The 22,337-nt window shown below is 41.7% G+C and overlaps 1 protein-coding gene across 3 annotated transcripts in view; it reads left to right on the top strand.

The window, feature by feature from the left end:
- TBC1D19 (TBC1 domain family member 19) overlaps positions 1-3,706 on the top strand; it is a 145,818-nt gene extending 142,112 nt beyond the window's left edge. For all 3 annotated transcript variants that reach the window (XM_007091122.3, XM_042984816.1, XM_042984817.1), the window contains 2 exons: positions 2,404-2,474; positions 3,503-3,706. In XM_007091122.3, coding sequence (XP_007091184.1) covers positions 2,404-2,474; positions 3,503-3,577 — 146 coding nt within the window. In that variant the 3' untranslated portion in view covers positions 3,578-3,706. The remainder of the gene's footprint in view (positions 1-2,403; positions 2,475-3,502) is intronic.
- Positions 3,707-22,337: the final 18,631 nt, after the last annotated feature.

Genomic DNA, 22,337 nt, shown 5'->3' with positions numbered 1-22,337 from the left:
TTTGGGGGGATGAATATTTTGGGACCACCTTTTTTGCCCAAGTTAGTTATTATATAGCCTTTAGAAAGTTTTAGTAAATATTACTAATTTAGTAAGTATTACTAAAAATTAATTATGAATTAATGAGGGTCTTTTGAGGAACAGTTTAAAGCAAAGGTGCCTGAATGTTTGTGATAGAGTTGCTTAGAATTAACGAGCATAGCTTAAACGGCCAAAAGGAAATGTTAGAGTCTCTCTACCTCATGTGAAGCATGATTGCAGTTGAAAATATCCCAAAGTGGAGAGCTTTTCTCCTTGGCAAACAGAAGTGTTCTGCGGAAAGGCTGGGCAAATCAAACATGAGGCAGACGCAAAGGAACTTCTGTGATGTGACACCAAGATAAATAAAGGTTATGAGCACATAAGCATTTGGATGCTGAGGTCAATTAGTGGCCTGATCTTTTTTCCCCCCTCTTATCTACCTTTGGAAAAACAATTTCCCGCCATGTAAAACTCTTTCCTGCTACAGCAGAAAGTTTGGCCATCCTGTCAAGCTTTTACCAACTCTGTTGAATTATACACAAAAAAGGAAGTAGCCATCATACTCCTTAGCTTCTCAAATGTCTCCATTGTCAAAATGATTCTAGGTATTAGGAAAACTATAGAGAAGTTGCTGGTCGAAAGAAATTATTTTCTTTGATACTCTTATAAACATAGACACTCGGTGACTCTAAAGTTCTTAAGTTTTCTCCTTTTCAGTTAAAAGGTAAAAGTCTTTGTCCCTGATCTCTTGCATCCCTTGTTACAAATTAGATAATCCCATCTGATTTGGCTTTTTAAAGTTTTGTTTTACCACCACCATCTTCCCCCCACCCCCCACCCACCCCGAGAATTTTCCTGCCTAACTAGTCGCAATGCTTTTTTTTGCCAGACTGTCCAAAATCTATTGTACCCTAAAAAATGCCTGTGTTTCCCAGTCTGGTCTTGTTGCTCTGTGCCTCTCTCTGGGAAAATTAAGAGGTCTGGATGTTGACGTCTACTCCCCTGTCAGAGCCCAGGATCATCATAGCATCATCCTTCAGGCCATCTCTGGAAAACCATTCTGAAGGGCAGCAGAGAGGACTCATAGGAAAGCACCCAGATTTTCATGTCGGGGAAGACTCATTACTACTCACCTTCAGTCTAAGTGCTAAGAGTGGTTAGACGCGTAGGCTCCAGAGCCAGAGTTAAGTTCTCACTCCACTGTTTTCTACCTGTGTGGCTTTGAACATGCCATCCAAACTCACTGGGCCCCAGTTTCCACCTTAATACAGTAGGGCTGGCAATGGTTCTTAACTCAGAGTTGGTATGAGAACTGTCAGTAGCATTGTTGTGATTCCCACGGTAAAAATGTGTTTTAAAAAACTATCTATTTGGAGTAGCTCTGCCAGAAACTCAGGAGCCAGTCTTTCAAATAATTTTGAAGGTTCCTTACCATTTATTTCCTAAGTTTCAAGGACTTGTGGGGTAGAGAATAAACTACCACCACTGCTGATGGAAGAGAAAAAAGGGGGGAGAAGTCAAGAGCCATCCTTAGGCTTGCCATCACCTTGTCAGGGCACCCACCTCTCACATGGGTCCTTTCACTGGCCATGATGATGCACTCCCACATGTGGGGCTTTGTGGCAGATTATGTAAGAAGAAAGATTACACGTTAGCATTACTTTCTTTTCATAGGCATATGCAACGTATGCAAACGTTGCTTTCCACTCCATGTACATTATTGACCTTCAAGGTGTCCTATAATTTTTTTTTTCAAAGTTTCAACTTCTTTTTCCTATAGCCAACGTTAATGTAAATTTCGGGATCAGTCCACAGCAGCTCTCCCCGCATACCTATCCACTTACGACACTCTAAGAAAGTCAATGCCGAGTATAAAAGTATAACAAAATATTATAAAAATATTTTTTTAAGAAAACGCTTTATTGCCACATTTCTATCAGGACCTCTTGAGACATATGAAACGTGATCTGATAAACTTGAAAATACAGTCTCCATATAACTTTTCAGAACCCTGTTGCGTTAGTAAAAAACACCTGCATCAAATAAACCTTTAATTGTAAGGAATCATTAGATCTCCGTGCCATTTAAAAACTTGTAATTTAAGTTACAGGCATGAAAGCAATCATTTCTAAAAACGGCTCTTTTAAGACCACTGAATTTTCCTTTTTCCCCAAACTATGGGATTCAGTTTATCTATCCTCCGGGCACTCTGTTCTCCGGAGGAGATCATTTCCCTTCGTCGCAGGACCTAAAGTGCAATGCGTGCGTGCAAGTCACGTAAAGCACCAGTTCTGGGCTCTCCTAGGGGGTTGCGGGCATAGCAGTAAATTTGTCGGGCTGATGAGTAGGTCAGCAGTTGAAATAGTGTGCATTCTTTTCCAGTCCTGGCAGCTGCTGTGTTTGCTTTCCGAGCAGTGAACCTGATGGAGGTGACATCACTGGCTGCAGCTGAAGTAAGGATAAGTTTCACTGGGACGGGATGGAAATAGTTCCTGAGAGAGTGCCAGGCTTGGGCACTTCAGTCTCAGATGCATAGGACACACATGACTCATAGCCTCATTTCTTCACTTGGGTAAAGCCTATAAGTTTCGAGCTAAGGAATATTAAGTATTCAAGATTCCTTAATTAGTTGAGAACAATCTTCTTGTGAAGGAGTCACACACAAGATTATATAGGAAACCATTACAACTGTTACGGGAAACCAGACACCCAGTAGTTTTAGTAGAAACTATTGGAGCCCAAGTTGCATTTTCTTATTGCACACGTCCACATATTCTGCTAGAACAAAGAAAATCTAGTCAAGAGAGTTAAAGAGCATGCGTTTGGATGATACAGTAAAGATATGTAGGCGCTTTTTTTTTTTTGTCATTTAAAATAATGAGTTAATGTTTTAATGTTTCTTTTCAATGGTATAATTTATACCTGACACACAGTTCAATTAAATAGCGGCTTACCATATTACTCTATTTGTTTTTTCTCATAGAAATTTAAATGATACCCTTAAAATAGCTGCCGACATTCTTTGCTTAAAGGGAAAAGGATGTTTATGCGTCTTGCAACTGAATAAACATTAGTTCCGTCTCAAAAACGATTTCCTAAAGCCAGATACTCCTTATACTAGTATAACGGGACCAAGATTCATAATGTACGTTTATTTATAGAAGCAAGTTGAAATATTAGACCTCTTATAAACTCATGCTACCTTGTATATTTGAAGAAGGCTCAAGGCAAAAGTCCAGGTTATTTTCTACTGCACGTTTTAGCGTTTTGCACATGTTCTAACATTAAGATATTGAGAAAAGCGAAGGGAGGTCGTAGCTTCAGGACAGGTTTTTAGGACGAATGTGAAGAACTCAGAAAGTGTGTCAAAGCCAGAATTGCATGGCAGTGGTGTTTCTGTTGTGCTGTATTTCATAGGCTTCCTTTTGCCAGTTAGAATACTGACATTAACAATTCTTTTTGTTTTGTTTTTTTGTTCCAGGCAGTTCTTGCTGACCTTTCTACCTTAAAAGTTATGCCTCTTCTTCAAATTTTTCTGTTTGCTACTGTCACCTGATCTCCTTCAAGGTCACTGACAACACATCTAGTTTTATTCATTAGAAAATAATCATGAACTATGCAAACTCTGCATAAAACCAAAATTAAACTTCGCATATAAGCCAATAAAGATCATGTTCCCTCTTCAGTTAAACCTAAGTCGTTTTTCACGTTTTGAAACAAAGCTCTGCACACCAAATGTTCCACTGCATGCTGCTGATTTTCAAGAGAGAAGCAATAGACATAACTTCTGCTAAACTGAGCATACTATATATATAATCCTGACTTGTAAAAGGCATGTAACGATATATGCAATAAGAGCTAAAGATACTGCAATAAACTTGAAGAGGTAATGTAGCCTCTGGGACAATTTTCTTCCGTCAGTTTGTAAATTTATCTCTAGATAATGTATCATTTTGTCTTATGAATTGTTCTTCACTCAGAGCCAGGGGTGGAGTAGAATGTGGGAAGATTGGAAAAAGGTAATGGAATTCAAGTGTGCTTTGGTGTCTTTAACACCTTTTGTCTCACCAGTGATCTTCTAGATCCCTTTCCACTTTATTTCTCCCTTAAAGGTCTCTACTGGGGAAGGTCAAATAACAGTTGTCTCCATCTGACAATATTTATTCCTCACTTTCCGAAAAAAGAAAATTACGGAGTGATCCCTTCAAACTTCTCAACCTTCCATCTCTTGCCTTGAAGACTTGACCCTGCTGAGGCCTGTTGCCAGGTTCTCCCACTCTGGACGTGCGCAAAGAGGGCATCACGGATTCGATGAAGGGAATGAAAAATCAAAACCGCATCCAATCTTGCTGAATCTTTGTTTAACAAGATTTGCTTCTAGGGCAGAGCCTCTGAGGAACTAGAAGTAGGTACTATACGTTCATTTTAGAACTGAAGACGTTATGCAAGGCATCGGTCTTATTTTGGTCTTTATTATAAGTGAGTCTTTATTATAATTATTTTATATGACTTGCAAAAGACCTACCACATCTGTCATTCAGAATAATAGAATGTGAAAAAAAAAGTGTCCAAATTGAAGATGCTGATCATTCCAACAGAACTTTGAATCAATAGATTGATATTCTCACTGAACGCTTAGCATTGTATTTTGTCCAAATGTATTTCCTGAGTCTTTTATTTAAAGAGTATGTATTAGTTAGGAGGTGAATGAGGTTTAGCTCAGCCTACAGGTATGCCGGGGTTTGATATAACTAGTTCTTAATTTGAAAATCTTTATATATGCTTTATTCATCAGGTACTTACTGAAAAGAAAATCCTAATTTCTTATTCAGGATCGATTCTTAAGGAAGCCCATTTCAGTGCTTTGGCAAGTGATTCAGTTATAATCCTATGCTTTGCCATGCGCTGTGTGCAAATGCACATTCATCACGAAGATATAAGCACACCCTTTGACTACTATCTCTCTTTCTTCCCTGTTAGGGAGAGAGCATTTTAAATGATTAAGGTCAGATGTGTATAGATATGCTCATTGTCGGTTTCTTTAAGAGAATATTCATAGGCCTTTTTAAAAGCAGCAGTGTAGTGGTCTCATAGAAAAACTAGACTGAGAGTTTTTGTCCTGGCTGTAAATCCCTAGATAATTTAATCTCTCTTATCTGTAACGGGGGGGGCGGGGAGGGGGGAGGGCCGGCAGCAGGAAATTATTTGTTTGTGTTTACCTTACCAGGTCGAGTAAGACCAAATGAGAAAATATATTTGAAAGTGATTTTTTTTTTTTAAACTGCAAAGCACCAAGCAAGTACAAGCTGTTGTTGGTAATTAATTCTAACTATGACATTTTAAGGCCAAGTGGCAGAAGATAATATATGAGGAATGCTTGACTTCATTAGCCTCTGTCTGACTTTAGTTGATCACTGGAGACTGGGACCACCCAAGATGAAACATGGAGCGTGGCATAGCCGATCCTTCCATTTGAAGCAGGCGGCTCCGGCCAGTGGTTCTGAAGCTGAACCCCAAAGCTTCTGCACGTGTCGCTGCTGTCACAAACCCTCGGCCAGGCTGCTCTTAGCTGCTTGTTAAAAAATTGCATCAAGGGCAGTCAGGCTGTCTTTCCCACTCTGCCTCTCGCTGCGCTCTGCACACGGCTCCTCTTGGCTTTCTTCCTCCTGTGTCCTCCCCACCCCGCCGCCTGCCAACCCCTGACACCCTCCACGTATGCTCCGCTAGGGTCACAAGGACCTAAGCGACCAGGGCTAACTGTGTCATCTTTCCATCTGTGGCATTCACGCTGATGGTGAAATAGCCTAGTAGACATTGTATTTGGCTCTCCTGGATTTCAATTCACCTACTAATGTCATATGTATGACTTTATATTATGGAAGAGTTTATCGAACAGACTTTCTGATAGAACTTTTTGGTAATAAGACGTTCCAGCTAACTGCAATTTCCAGCTGGTCTTAACTGCATAGCACCCCTTACACTCAGCATGTACTCACTCTTCCTATTTTGTACAGAAAATAAAGACCACTAGGGTTGAACCCCCTCAGTATTCCACTTGAAAACTTAGCTTTATTCCCCCTATGCTTATCTCCTTCCTTCTTTTCTCAGGAAGTGTCTAATCTATGCCTACAGCTCTCTAAATACAGGTTCGGTTTGTCACTTCACGCATAAAAATTAACACCCTATTGCTTAAAGGATAAAGTCCAGGCTCCGTAGCATAGCAGGGAAAATTCGCCACAGCTTGGTCTTTCCACTCTAGGCCCCCACTTGGATCCATTATCCTATCCTAAAGTTTCACCAGATTACTTGTTGAGCCTCAGCCAGCTATTGCCATGCACCTTGTCTCTGGCAGAAGGACCTCCAGACTTCAAGGCCCATTTCAAGGCCTATTGTGGAGTACCCTGGAGTCTATAAACTGGAATTAATTATGCCCTTGTCTTTGTGCTCATAAAACTGTTTATCCACAAATACAGGTGCTTAGAATATTGAGTGACAGTTTTTTGTATGTATGTTGATTCTCACATTATTTTATCCTGAAGGCAGTTTTCAGTGACCAGGCGGCCTAAGTATGAAGGACAAAAGGCAAATTTTCCATTTGTGTGTGTATCCCCTGACTTGTTCCAAGAATTGTTGAGATCTGTTTTTCTTGAAACTTAATTCCTTCTAAGTATCTGCTAGTCTCCCTTCTTCCACAAAGGCTCTAATTTTTATTTGGGAATTCCTTCCCCTCCTCTTCCCCCCACCTGCCGCCCCCACCCCACATGCTTCAAATGAGGCTGACTCCATCCCAGGACCTCTGGGTCCTGGCCAAGCCGGTCACCACATATCATCCCTCTTGGCCACAGGGATTGCTTCAGGATTAGTGCAAAAATCTAAGACCAATGAGGACCAATGAAACTTGATTGCAAGACTTTGGTTTAATCTTTCAGGAAAGCGGGGTATAAAAAAGAGAGGATACGGGGCACCTGGGTGGCTCAGTCAGTTGAGCGCCTGACTTCGGCTCGGGTCATGATCTCACAGCTCGTGAGTTCGAGCCCCGCATCAGGCTCTGTGCTGACAGCTCGGAGCCTGGAGCTTGCTTCGGATTCCGTGTCTCCCTCTCCTGCCCTCCGCTGCTCACAATCTGTCTCTCTCTCCTTCAAAAATAAATAAACATTAAAAAAAAAATTAAAAAGAGAGGATATAGGGTCTGGAGCTGCTGCCTAGAAATGGAAAGAGTGAAAAGCTGCCCTCTTGACCTGGTTGATCCCCCAGTCACATTCTACCAGTCTGCTCCCGGACTGGCACGTTACGTGAGCCAAAAGATTCTCTTTGCAACAGAAAGGATCCTAACTGAAGGAGTAGTTACCTTAACCTTTTAGGTGACCCACTACAACATGGGTATCATTACTTGGTACGGGATTCCTGTCTACATACTGCTTAAACTGGAGGAATCTTTTTTTTTTAACCTTTTTTCAATCAAGACACCACATGACCTTATAAGGATAAATTCTGGGTTTCAGACCTACTGAGCCACCCGAAGCACCTTAAACACACAGTGTGTCTCTCAACTTTGGCCCTTCGTCCACATAGCACCCTCTGCTGAGAATGCCTTCTCTTCCTTCTTTACCTCCTCAGAACCCAACTCGGGTGTTGCATCATCAGGGAAGACTGCTCCCTTATCAATTCTCCCCATACCCCAAGTTTACATAAGCTGGGTCATAATCATATATTAGCTTTCTTTCTCTTGTACTAGACTCCTAGTGACTCCTTAATGGCCGAAATGAATTCTTTTTCAGCTAGAACCTGGCATTGTGCTTGCCCTGTAGTGGGCTGTAATAAATATTTATTAAACAAACAGCTGAAATCATCTAATTCACTCATTTTACCGATAAGGAAACACGGGCAGTTCAATGACTTGTTCGGTGTTACGCAGCATTTTACCCACTAAGTTGATTTGTGGCCTTGTCCCTACAAGAGAGGATATCTTCCCTTCCAACGGGGAAGGCTATCTTGAGAGAAAAAAAAACACTTCACACACAACTTACAAACACTTCAGCTCACTCAACTTTTTTCATTTAAATTCACTTTATTAAGGTATAACTTACGTGCGGTAAAATGTATGCATTTGAATGATATAGTTCCATAAGGTTTGACACACATCACCACATCACCATCTGCACCTCGATCATTTGTGGTGTAGAACATTTCCACCACCTGAAACGTTTCTCTTTAATCCCCTTCCCATCTGATCTCCCACATACACCTTCACTCCAGGCAGCCACTCGTCTGCTCTGTCCCTGAAGTTTAGATTGGCCTTTTCTAGAGTTTCATTTAAACAGAATGGTACATATGTACTCTTGTGTCTAGCTTCTTGTGCTCAGCACAATGTTTGACGGTCATCCATGTTGCCGTATGATTAGTTGTCCTTTCCTTTTTATCACTGAGCAGTATTTCATTGTGTGACTATTTCATACAGTTTGTTTATCCGTCATTGTTAATGGGCATCCACGGTGTTCTCATGTTTTGGTATATTATGGACACAGCTATTTTGAGCATTTGTGTGCAAGGCTTTCTGTGGACCCATAGCTTCCTTTTTTTTTTTTTTTTTTTGAGTAAATACCTAGGAGTAGAATGGCCGAGTCATACGTAAGCATAAATTTAACTTTCTACGAAACCTCTAAACTCTTTTCTGAGGTAGTTCTACCATTTTGCATGCCCACCAGCAGTGTGTAAGAGTTCCCCATGCTCCAAACCCTCACCAGCACTTGTTACTATCATGTTAATCATCCTAATAGGTGGTTTTCATTTGCATTTCCCCAATTACTGATGATGTTGAGCATCTTTTCATGCTTATTTGCCATTTATACATATTCGTTTGGAAAGTGTTCAAATATTGTGCCCATTTTTAATTAATTATCTTCAGTTGTAAGAATTTCTTATTCTGGATACACTTATGGTTTTAAAATTTTCTCCCATCCCGTGGCTTGTCTCTTAATTTTCTTAACTATCTTTCAAGGAGCAAAACTTTTAACTTTGTTGAATCAGTTTATCTTTTTTCTTTTTATGGATCATATTTTTTGTGTCCTATCCAAGAAATGTTTCCATAACTAAAGGATACAAGGATTTTTTTCCCCTATGTTTTCTTCTAGAAGCTTCAGTTTTAGCTCTTAATTTAAGGCTATGATCTTTTTTTTTTTTTTAAGTTTGTGTATAGTACAAAAGTTAAGGATTGAAGGTCATGTTTTTGCATATGGATGTGCAATTGTCCCAGCCCTATTTGCTAAAAAAACAAAAACAAAAACAAAAACAAAGCTATCCCTACTATGTCAGCCCCTCTGTATAAAATCAATTGATCATATATCTGTTAGCTTATTTCTGGACCCTTTCTATTCTGTTCCATGGATTTATATCTATCCTCCAATGCCACACTGTGTTGATTCTGCGGCTTTAGAGTAAATCTTGAAATTAGGTAGTATCAGTCCTCTAATTTCGTTTCCTATATCAAAATTATTTTTGGCTGTTCTAAGTTCTTTGCATTTCTAAATAACTTTTAGAACCAGCTTTCCCATTTGTACCAATTTTTTTAAAGGTGATGAGATTTGTATTGAGATAGCATTGAATCTCTAGATCAGTTGGAGACAATTGATAACTCACCAATATGGAGCATTACAATCCATGAACTTGAGATACCTCTCCATCTAGTTACGTCTTCTTTAATTCCATTCAGTAATATTTGGTAGTTCTCCATGTAGAGTCCTTATACATATTTGTCAAAATATCCCTAATTAATTCACATTTTATGCTTTTGTAAATGGTATTTTTAATTTCAATTTCCAATGGTTTGTTAATATAGAGACAGAATTGATTTTTTTAATATTGACCTTGTATCCTGAGACCTTGCTAAACTTACCACTTCTAGTATCCCTTTTTGTAGCTTCCCTAAGATTTTCTACATATACAATATGTCATCTATAAATAAAGACAATTTTGCATTTTTTTCAAATCTATATGCTTTTTTTATTCACTGACTAGAACTTGCAATAGAATATAGATTTTAAATTAAATGTACCTCTTTCTCAAATAAGCGCAATAAATATTTTAACTATGTATCAGTGTAATAGTTTGGTCAATTTAGCAATAAAACAGTGGGAGGAAATGAAACAGATGCAGAAGGAGGTGGGAGACCTATCAGTACACAGCGAAGAGAAATTTGGTCCGTTGTATGTCACTGATCATCCAAATGCTTTCTTCAAATTATTCCTTTTAATGTAAGCAGCTGGCCTCAGGTGTTATCAATGCCTTTTTTCCATTAATTAGGCAATTGTTTTCGTATTACTTCTTCAGTTGTTCTTAATCCTTAAAACTTTGTTCTTAGATAATGCGGTGTGTGTATTCAACCTACATTAAATCCTTACTCAGAACACGGTATCCTGCTGAACATTCAATGTTGCTATGTATTTGTATGCTTGCTTTCTCAGTAACAGATGTGGTAAGAGAAAGTCCTTCTTATGTAAATGGAACACGAACACCTCTTTTTGCAGGCAATGGTGCCGTCCTTCCTTTGGTGGGAAGAGTAATGGTCCGCCATGTCCCAGTCCCTGAACTCATATGTGACCTTACATGGCAAAAGGCACTTTGCTTATGTGATTAAGTCAGATTTTGAGATGGGGAGATTATCTTGGGTTGTCAGGTGGGACCAATGTAGTGACCAGGGTCCTTCGAAGGGAAAGAGGGAGGCAGGCAGACGTGTCTGAGTCAGGGAGGGATGTGCTACTGGCTTTGACAATGGAGGAAGGGATACAGGTTGTTGTAGTAGCTGGAGAAGGCAAGGTGATGGGTTCTCCCCTACAGCGTTTAGGAAAAACCCAGCCCTGTTGACACCTTGATCTTAAGGCTTCTGACCTCCAGGACCATAAGATCGTAATTTTGTGTTGTTTTAAGCCACTAAATGTGTAGTCATTTATTGCAGCAACAACAGGAAATTAATCCACCTCCTCTCAGATAAATTGGATTTACCATATCAACTGTAACATATGATAGCGAGTTCACATTGCTTTAATTCTCTTACCTATAAAATAGAGGATTCTACATGTCCGGTGCCTCTCATGTGGTTTTTATAATGATCAAATAAGATAAAAATGTGTAAAAATATTTTGAAGGCTACCTTCTGCTCTGCTACTGATAGGGAAAAGACCCCACGAAGTTGGGCTATTACAAGACAAGCATAACAGAGGAAGAGAGGTGTTGGGGAAAATGTATTGCCAAGTCCTAACATTTCTTTCCACGTGGAGGGAGTTCATTGGTGTAATGCTCCTCACTCCCTCTTCCCATGGAGAGGAGTAAATTATATTATTGATGAGGTTGGGATCAGTGAGTGGGGATACAAAGCCCACTCCTTTCTCTCATATTTCTCTTGGGATCCAGCAACCCAAAGCAAGCATATGTTCTGCACTGCTTCTCCACACCCTGGCTTTAGAAATCTGGATCCCATGGTATGGAAGGGGAGGGTGGTGGTTAGACGGGGTGGCTACAGTTGTTCAGTGCATCGCTGAGTGCATAAGTTTTGAAAAGCCTGTCCTTGCTGCAAAACTAAGTCACACTCCGGGGGGTTAACTTTATCAGTAAGAAAGATGATATATCTTCATCAGCTTTCATCTGCCTAGGTTTTAATTTTATCTCCCAAGCTCTCAGAACTCGGGCAGGAAGACAGGTGCTGTTTATTGGACCTCCAAGCCTTATTCAACTGGGCCAGGAAGTTAAGGGTCACAAGGAAGAAATGACAATGATGGGTCATGGAATCTAAGCTAGAAAAGAAAAGAAATGAAGGATAAGTACGGGATGGCGATAGGTATGGAAACAGAGGGGTAGGAGGAGAGTGAAAGTAAAAACAAAAAACAAGTAAAAGCATTTTTAAAAAAAATATTTGTTTTTTTAGAGAGAGAGTGCAGAAGGGGCAGGGGATGGGTGGGACAGAGTTTCCAAAGCAGGCTCTGCACTGACAGCAGAGAACCCAACGTGGGGCTCAAACTCACGAACCATGAGACCATGACCTGAGCCAGAGTTGGACGCTTAACCGACTGAGCCATCCAGGCGCCCTGAGTAAAAGCATTTTTGAAGGGAAGGTACCTCAGCAAGTAACTTGGAAGGATCATGCTTGTAACCGGAAGGAGATATTTGCGTTCGAAATTTTGAACTTGGTGCCAATTTTGTTGATGCCAAGATCTAAGGCATGGTGGATAGCTAAGGCAGAGTAGGAAAACATCGTTGACAGTATAAGGAAGTCAGGAAACCAAGAGTCCATGGCGTTGGATGACTCATCAGTCTAAATATTGAAGTCACCAAGAAGGATGACAGAAATAGGGAAGAAGAAGGAAACAGACTTGCGAGTTAGTTTTACCGAGAATCAGAAGGAAAGACTCAGAAAGTACTAGTTAGTAACTACAACTTGGAGGAGGAAGAATGGTGCGAGCAGATGGCGTGAGCCTCAAAGGAGCAGAAGGGGTTCGCAAGAGGGAAGGGGGAGTACAACTCAAATTGGCACTGAGGAGTAAGGCTGGTGCTGAATCACTTTGGGTGTCAGAGAAAAGAAAGAACCCATTTGAGAGCGCTGCAGGGAACCGTGTCCCCGGGATACAGCCTGCTTCTAGTTACGTGAAGAGGGGCAGAGAACCTTCAGGAAAGAGGTTGAAAAATACAAGAGTTTATTGATTTCACCCTGGGAATTGGGAATTCCAGAGACAAAGGGGAGTGCTTCACTAGGGAGGGGAATAAAGAGTGGGGTGGGGATTAGGCCGATTAGAGGAAGGAAGTTTAGATAACTGATGACTGAGAGGCTTGGAATTCTGAGGCAGAGTGCCGTAAACAAGGCTGGGTGGACGGCTGATCCTCCCAGAGGTGACTGAGCGGCCTTCCGTTCTATTGCTTCGGTCCACACCGTTTCTTCCCGATGGGGCAGCTGCTCCCTCAGGCAGCCTGAGGTTGGCAGCTAATTATAGTCAGCTGCAGTCGTGGTTGCCTCTGACATAGCACTGCACTAGTTTGGTGACTTAGCTATTTTTTTTTTCCACATCTAGTGAATTTGGTTCTCCAAATTCTTCACGAAAGTCTTCGTGAAATAGAAAGCCACAGGTTATCTCCGGTACGCAACTTAATTTGCACCCATAGCATGTACAGTGATGAACTGACCCAAAGAGAGAGAGAGAGAGAGAGGGGTGGGGTGGGAGGGAATGAATGAATGAATGAATGAGGATTACGAATGTCAATAGTAAGGGCCACCTGGGTGGCTCAGTCAAGCCCTCCGACTCTGGCTCAGGTCAAGATCTCGCAGTTCGTGGGTTCAAGCCCTGCGTCGGGCTCTGTGCTGACAGCTCCAGAGCCTGGAGCCTGCTTCAGATTCTCTCTCTCTCCCTCTCTGCCCCTCCCTCCTCACACTGTCTCTCTCTGTCTCAAAAATAAATAAACATTAAAAAAAATAAAAGAAAATAAAGAATGTCAATGGTATGACTCTATAGGGAGAAATAAGCAGGTTTTTCTTTGTCCCTCTGTCATCTTTCAAAGGACTGTAAGCCTTACCTTCAAAAAAGGGCATACGATTTTTTGTGTTGTTGGGCATCCTCCCCTAGTGTAGACGAAAACTGGCTGAATGATGAAGCATTTCATGTGTGAGAGCCTCAAGAAAAGAAAAAGGCTTGAATACATATGCAGAAAGAAAGATGTGGATCCATAGGCAGGCTGATAGAACCCCAACTCTGTCAGAGGCCTGATCTTACCAAGCTGGTGATGAAGTACAGAAATGTAAGGGGCCAGTGTATGAGGGACGGAACTCCCCTGGGCAGAAGGCCACCCCAGGACTTCAGCCACAGGATAAGCTCAGTGGCCTCATCTGGTGAATAGGAATGACCTCGCACACTTCTCTTACCACTACATTCAACCACTGTGTGAAAACACCTCCCAGTATCACCCTCAGAATCTCTTTACTCTGAGGAATCACCAGACACCCATTCCATGTGAGGGAATTGGTTGGAAGAGACAGGGAGAGTTCCTATACCTGTGCTTTATAGAGAACCATGCATCTTAGTAACGCCTGTGCTAGAGACAGAGGGAACAGTCACCACTGCTGAAAACAAATATTTTCACAATATCCTCTATTTTTGTTTATACCCTATTAGACGTAGACTTGAAACCCAGTTCCAACATTTGCTAGCTGGGTGACCTTGGTGAAATTACCTAACCTTTATAAGCCTTAATTTCTTCATCTATAAAATGCTAATCAATACCAAATAGAGCATATAGTATAAATTTCCCACTAAAAACTGTTTGAGCTGCGTTCCAAAAAATTTCCATATGTTGTGTTTTCATTTAGTTTAAATACTATCTAATTTCCCTCTGTGATTTGGTTGGCATCCTTTCAAATCTGTGGAGACTTGTTGGACGGCCCAAGATATGTTCCGTGTTCCATAAGAGTTCTGTGTGCATTTGAAATGAATGTGTCTTTTACTCTTGTTGGAGAAAGTGTAAGACGTATCATAAATTCGGTTAAAACCAGTGATAAAGAGAAAATCTTCAAAGCAGCCCAAGAATTCCCATTCTGTGCAGAACAGCAGGGTTAAGAATGGCAGCATATTACTGTTGGAAACATGCAAAACGAAGGACCGCGGACCAACATCTATAAAGCACTGCAAACAATCGTGTCAGTCTAGAATTCTCTACCCAGTGAAGATATCTCTCAAAACTGAATGGGAAATAAAGACTCTTTTTTCATACATCGAAGAGCTGGAAGTATTCATTACCAGGAGACATGCCTCAAGTGGTAAAGGAAATCAAGTGGAAGAAAATCTGGGTCTACCACCAAGGAATGAAGAGCACTGGAAATGATAATTATGTGAGTAAATATTAAAAAACAAAAACTTTGTTCTTATTATTTAAATTCGTTTTAAAAATAAACCATGTAGGGGCACCTGGCTAGCTCACAGTGGAAAGTGCACCCAACTTTTAATCTCGGGCTCATTGAAGCCCCATGTTGGGTGTAGAGAATAGTTAACTGAATCAATAAATAAACATATAAAGCAAAAATAATAATAAATCATGAGGTTTATGTATAAGTAAACTATGTGACCACAGTAGCACATCAGCAAGCAGGGTAGAAATGTAAGTACCCAGTGTTAGGTTCTATACATGAGTGGTACTCTATCACGTGAAGGCATAGTATCATAAATTAAAGATGTATGTAAAACTCCTAAAGCAACCACTTGAACAAAACAACCAAGCTACAATTGATAAGCTGAAGGAGATAAACTGGAATTATAAAAACATGCAGTTTGAAAGAAGGCAGAAAAAGAGTGAAAAGGAAGCAAAATACAGATAGAGAAAAGGAAACAAAATGCAGATTGTTTTACTGGATAAAAACAAACAAGCAAAAAAACCAATACCTAACTACGTGTTCCTTATAATAAACCCATTTTAATATGAAAACATAATTAGATTAAAAGTAAAAGGATGAAAAAAGACTTAGCAGGCTATCACTAATCAAAAGTAAGCTGGAATGGCTATATTAATATCAGACAAGTCAGATTTCAAAACAGAGAACATTATCATGATAAAAGGTGAAGTCCTCAAGAATACACGGCAGTCCCAAACATCTATACACACAGCTGAGTTTCTAAATATATGAAGTAAAATTGATAATGCTAAGAAAAATAGACAAATCTGAAATTGTAGTCAGAGATGTCAACATCCCTCAATCAATTATTTATAGGCAAAGTGGGCAGAAAAATCAGTAAGGAAATAAATGAACAACATTATTAGCCAAGTTCATTTAGTCATATTTATAGAACACTTCATCCAACAACAGCAAAATACACATTCATTTCAAGTGCATGCAGAACTCTTATGGAACAGCGAACATATCTTGGGCCATTTAATGAGTCTCAACAGATATAAAAGGATTCTAGCCATATAAAGTATGTTCTCTGGTAACAGTGGAATTGTAGTAGAAATCAATAGCAAAGATATCTAGAGAAAACTTGAACTATTTGAAAACTAACACACTGCTAAGTAACCCATGAATCGAAGAATAAATCAAAAAGGGAAATTAGATAGTATTTGAACTAAATGAAAACACAATCTGTGGAAATTTTTGGAATGCAGCTAAAACAGTGTTTAGTGGGAAAATTGCACTCTAAAGTCTTATATTAGAAAAGTGGAAAGATTTCAAATCAATTATCTTAGCTCCATTAAAAAAATTTAAAAAAATAACATTCAACCAAAAATAGGGGGTAATTTCCAATCGAAATACAGCTCTTCCATATCTCATTTTGTCAACAATGGTAAACATGATTCTCAAGTACACAAGAAATGACAGAACAAAATATCTATAATCATTTATCTTATCCAACGATTCACGTACCATAGTTTCAAAACAACGAAACTATCACCCTAACACAAAAAGGTTCTTAAATGTCTTTGTCATATGTTCACCTCCTTCTTGTACTATTACTTATAGTTGCACCATATCTATGTTCCAGAGCATATAGTCAGAATATACCACACCCCTCTTCCATTTAACCCTTATTTGTAGAACTCTTGGTTCTACAAGTAACTCTATTGAGTGCTCACCATCAATACTTAAGCCAGTGTCTTGCTAATCATTTTAGTTGTCTGAAGCTTTTTTTCTAGTAGATTCCTCAAGAAGGGCTCATGAGAGAGAGGGACAATAATCCCCAAGTCTTCATGCTGATTACAGTTTGTATGCATCCTTTTTTACCTGAAAGTAAGTTTAGCTGGATATAAAATCCTTGGCTCCCATTTTCTTTCCTTGAATATCTTAAATATGTTATTCTCTTTTCTTCTGCCCAAAATGAGATGATAATCTAATTCTCTTTTCCTTATATGTCACCTGCCATTTTTGCCTCTATTTTCTAAGGCTTTGTTTCACTTTCTTTAAAGCCAAGTAATTAAAATATGTCTTGATGTTGGTTCTTTCCTGTTGATCTTCTGAGGTTCGTGGTGTGCTCTTTCAACATATAATTTGAATTTTTTTTTCCAGAAAATTTTCTTGATATAATTTTTAGTGTTTGTTGTGTTTCCTTGTTTTGTTTTGTTTTGTTTTGTTTTGTTTTTCTACAGGACACCCTGTATATCTTTATATAACTCTATTAGATAGGCCTTCTTATCCCCTTTTTTCAATTAATGAAACTGATGATCAGAAAAATTACATAAGTTGTTCAAGTTTCCACAGCTGGTACGGGGAAGGTAGAACTCCAGTCTGCTTACCTCTGGATCCTGAGGTCTTTCTCCCACACTAGCTAACCAGGCCAGGTGTCACAAAGCTGGATTTTCCCTGTTTTTATTTCACTGCCTTTCTTTCCAATGGTCACTCTCATATGTCTTAAAACCTTGCTTCTCAAACCTCGGACCAGCAGCATTAGCATCTAAGGAGCATTGGCGCTCATTACAACTGCGGAATCTCCTTTTCTTCAGGACAACTGAATGAGAATCCAAATTTTTGTAAGATGCCCTGGTAATTTCTGTTTGCATTAACAGTTGAGAAACAGTGGTCTAGGAGAAAAATCTCAAGGTACTTTAGGCAGTGTTTCTCAAACTTTACTGCATGTTGGAATCACCCTGGAATCATTTAAAAATCCTGATACCCAGAGGCACCTGGGTGGCTCGGTCAGTTAAGAGTCCAACTTTTGATCTTGGCTCAGGTCATGATCTCATGGTTGGTGAGTTAGTTTGAGCCCCATGTCAGGCTCTCCACTGCCAGCCCAGAGCCTGCTTGGGCTTTTCTCTCCGTCTCTCTCTGCCCCCTCCCCCTCTCGCTCGCTCTCAAAAAAAATAAACATTAAAAAATAAAATAAAATCAGGGGTGCCTGGGTGGCTCATTTGGTTGGGTGACCGACTTCAGCTCAGGTCATGATCTCACAGTTTGTGAGTCTGAGCCCCGCGTCGGGCTCTGTGCTGACAGCTCAGAGCCTGGAGCCTGCTTTGGGTTCTGTTCTCCTCCTCTCTCTACCCCTCCCCTGCTCATGCTCTGTGTCTCTCTGTCTCTCAATAATAAATAAACGTTAAAAAAAAATTTTTTTAAACAAAATAAAATCGAAATCAAAATCCTGACACCCAGGCCACAACCCTACCAATTAAATCAGAATCTCTGGGGGTGGAGTCCAGGTATCAATATATTTTTAAAAAGAAATTTTTTTTTTAACATTTATTTATTTTGAGACAGAGAGAGACAGAGCATGAAAGGGGAAGGTCAGAGAGAGAGGGAGACACAGAATCTGAAACAGGCTCCAGGCTCTGAGCTGTCAGCACAGAGTCCAAAGCGGGGCTTGAACTCACGGACCATGAGATCATGACCTGAGCCGAAGTCAGACGCTTAACCGACTGAGCCACCCAGGCGCTCGTCAACGTAGTTTTAAAGTTCTGCCAAAGTACAGCCAGGTTTGGGAGCCAGTGGTCAAGGCAGTTCTCTTCTTTCATGTTCCTAGGAATCACCTGGGAGCATCTTAAATTACAGATGCTCATGCAGCGGATGGAGGGTGGGGTCTGGGATTTTGCATTTCCAGCAAGTTCCCAGATGACGGCTGCTGCTGGTTCCGAGGAGTTTCTGGTGCCAAATGAAACCGCCTGCCGTTTCCTTCAACAAGACCAACGGGTACAAATAGCACGGAATCCAGCAAGCTCCTGGAGGGCACAGGCCCGCCTGCTGATCTCTGTGGGCCATAAGACAAGGAACTCTAGGGCAGGGGAGGGGTGCCGCATACTCTTCTAGGGCCTTCCAGCTTACTTCACACCTGGTGCCCGGCTGAGCCGCCTCCTAGCTGGTTCCTGGGGCAGCACTGCAGTCCCAGGCCAAGAGCTCTTGCAGGCGCGCACCTCTCCCTGGCTGCCCGCCTCTCCCCTGGCTGCCTGCTTTCTCCTTCCCTAGTCTCTTTTCCGCACTTTGCCCTGGGTTCCTGGCTCTGGGCTCCCCGGGGCTCCCTGAGACAGTGCTCACTCTCCCCCCCCCTGCCCCCCATGCTTACGTGGGCTTTGGACTCCGTCCAAACTGCAAAAGCTCGGGCCAGAACACTGGGAAACAGAAGCCAGGAGAACAAGGGCCACAGGCCTGAGTGCCTAAAAGACGCGGCAGGACAGAACGTGATTTGGTTTTCGGCCTGACTCCATCCGTGATGTGCAAGATTTGGGCTGACGACCGCAGCTTGGCGCGACTTGCCCTGTTCTTCCTCCAGCTTTTAATTTGCATATTTCTCTCCCTTGGCAAGACGCTAGCCACTGTCATCAGCAGGTTGTTTGAGGCAGCCCGGGGTTGGGTTTGCTGAGGCCCGGAGCTCTGACTCAAATCCCCTGGCCCGCGGCAGAGTGGGGACGGTTGCTTGCGAAGCAAAGGCTGAGTAAGGTCTTCCCTCTGGACACACCGAGGCTGAGGAATCCCCCCCGACAGCCTCCGCTGGCCCCGTTCCTGAGGGGGCAGGACACTCACCCAGAATTCCAGTGGGCCAGAAGCTCGCCTCTCCCACAGAGCAAACCGACTCCCTTGTCTCTAGGTTTGACAGAGGAAAAAAGGAGGGGTGGGGAGGGAAAAGCCGAGGCCTTGCGGTGCCCATTGCCAAGGCAGCCAAGTCGGAGCGTCTTAAAATTTCAATTTCTACGTTGGGATCATCCATCCTGTGTTTTTTACCGGGGGCTTTGTTCACTGATATTTTCCTGAGCACTACTTACAAGGCATTTTCCCACATGCCAGATAAAATGAGTCATCAGGACACAACGTGTTTACCCTCTGGAATAACACTGTTTTCTCTTCCAGATCCTTAAGACTCTATTTAATTTCTTGCCAGTTTCTAAGGATTCAGAGAAAGCCACTCTGGGACCTAAAAGAATTAATGCAGCTCAAGGCTGAGCAGATTTCTCCTCTCTGCTGATCGTGTAATTAATCCTTATTGTTTCCCCAAAAGGTAGCCAAGGGAACGCTTCCTTCCCCGGGGAAGGTTCAACAGCCTCTCCAAAACCCTTGTCCCAGCTAGTAGTAAGTGGCCATGCACGCACGGCACAATCTGTGGGTTGGGCCCAGCCTCTTGGGATTGGCCTCTGGTCTCCCATAAGTAGTCTAAGTAGATGTAAGCTCCCGTCTTCACTTCCCCAACCCTAATAACACCCCCGGAATACTATTTCAAGGGAGCTGTTTTGAGGGCTGCAACAAAAGAAGAAATTCCCTGTTTTATAAGTAACTGGTCTAGCGAAACCTCACCTAGGGAGGTAGCTAATTAACTAAGAGGGAGCAGAGGAGGAAGCCTCTCTGGAGGAAATTCCATGACACGCAGAGAAATGAGCCAGGTGTGGAGGTTGGCTGGCTCTGGGACTGCCAGTGTCTGTGGGACCACTAAGAGCCTGTGGCAGCCGTAAGCATCCGACGAATGAGAGGAACTCCTTCAGGGCTCTAAGATTCAGGCCTGGAGCCACCTGCCCTGTAAAGCCCCAGAGTTACGATTCTGCTCTCCCCGCTCTGGTTCTCAGTGTGGTTGCCGGGGGAAGAGCATCAGCATGGCCCGGGAACTTGTCAGAAATGCACGTTCTCAGGCACTGTCCTAGATCTCCCGAGCCTGAATCCCTGGTGGTGGGATCCAGCACGTGCCTGAGCAAGTCCTCTAGGCGATTCCGGGGCAGGCTCGAGTTTGAGGACACCTGCTCTGCTGAAAAACTTCATTGTTTGTTCAGCCCCTTTTAAATCAGGATCATCCGGAGGGAAGAGGGGATGGGGATTTCAAATCAGCCTGCCTGGCTCTGAGGACTAGCTCTGCCACTTTCTAGTCCTGTGACCTTGTACATCTTCCCTCAGCTCTAGGATGGGGGAAGTAATGACTCTTCCCAGGAGGTCACGAGTGTCTGCCTCTTCCCCCCACCAGCAATCGATTGAATAGGAAATTTACAGAACATGACTCACTGTCCCTAGAATGGAAATCTGCAAGACAAGGAATGGCCACGCATGTGCAAGATGCTATGTTAATACATTTTTAATTAACATTTTTAAGTGGTTCTAGGTTTAAAAGAGTTCAGTTCAGCCTTTGAGTCCTGAGGATAAAGACTTTTTTTTCTTTTTTTTTAGCAGAAATATGTTTCCCTATGCTGACTCTCATCCAAATAGTTTCAAAGATTAGATTAAAACTTTCCTAAAAAGTGAAACTTAACTTCGTGCACTTATGCTTCCTTGTTCTTCTTTTTAAAAGAGAGAACAGATCATGTGAGCCTTGATTCTGTTTCTTTGTGTATGTAATTCAGGATTAGGCAAAGTTAAAATGGATCAAAATGATTTGAGCATTTTCCTTCTCTTCTCTTAAAGCAGAACATTTTCGACTCTGTTGCATGCTACACGGCTTTTTGCATACATATAAAAAAGCATATCTTTGTAGCAGGAATTTTAGAAAATACAGAGAAATATGAAGAAGAAAGAGAATACCCATATCCTACCACTCAGAGACAGCCACGGTTCATGTTTCAGTATATTTCTCCGTGGGTTGTTTTTTTCTGCTGAGGGGGGGGATTATTAATACGTGAATGTACCTAAGAACTTTTTAACGGGATCGTACCATTTTGTTGTGATCACCCTGCAGAGGTGAACCAAAGTTTGGTTCAGATGTCAAAACAGGTGATGCCACAGACACATACCGAGAGGATATGAAAAGGTTTGTTACGTTATCAGATTTCTGGGGAAGAGGGGTGCAGGGCAGGCTTCTAGGGAAGTCCAAGAATGGCTCAAGGGAGCAGGGAAAGGCAACTGGCGTTGGTTTTTATTGTGGTCGGAAGGGGGAGGCTGGGGTGAGGGCTCCTGCATAGCCCAGGCCTTGCACGGTTTGCCCGCCCTCTGATGCCAATGGAATGGCGACCCTGCGCTTTCTCGTCAGCTTGCCCAGGTCTGGGGCAGAAAGGGAGAGGGGACGGATGAGCTTGAAAGCTGTCACCAGCCAAACATCCAAACTGGAGTTAAGAGTCTTTATTACTTGCACAGTTTTGCATCTTTGTCTTAAATTTAATGTATGTTCTATGTTGAAGGGTGACCAAAAGTTTTATTGTCCAGCTAAATTTCTTTTGACCCTGGCATCTTGTGGCAACGCCAGTTCTCCCTGTAACTGGTCACTTATTCATTCATATTCCAGAATGATTTATGGATTAAAAGCACCATTGGTTCTTTTCTTATAAAACAAACAAACGAAAAGATCATGGGAGAATAAAACATAGCATATGTCCTGAAAGCAATGCATCCCTAGGTTTCCCTCGAAAATAAATACGGCTTGCTCGGGGAAAAGTATCCAGAGGGTTTTCTTGTTTGTGAGTATATT

This window comes from Panthera tigris, chromosome B1, assembly GCF_018350195.1.
Source record: "Panthera tigris isolate Pti1 chromosome B1, P.tigris_Pti1_mat1.1, whole genome shotgun sequence".
In the NCBI taxonomy this organism is placed as follows: domain Eukaryota; kingdom Metazoa; phylum Chordata; class Mammalia; order Carnivora; family Felidae; genus Panthera; species Panthera tigris.
This window is presented reverse-complemented; position numbering and strand designations above follow the sequence as displayed.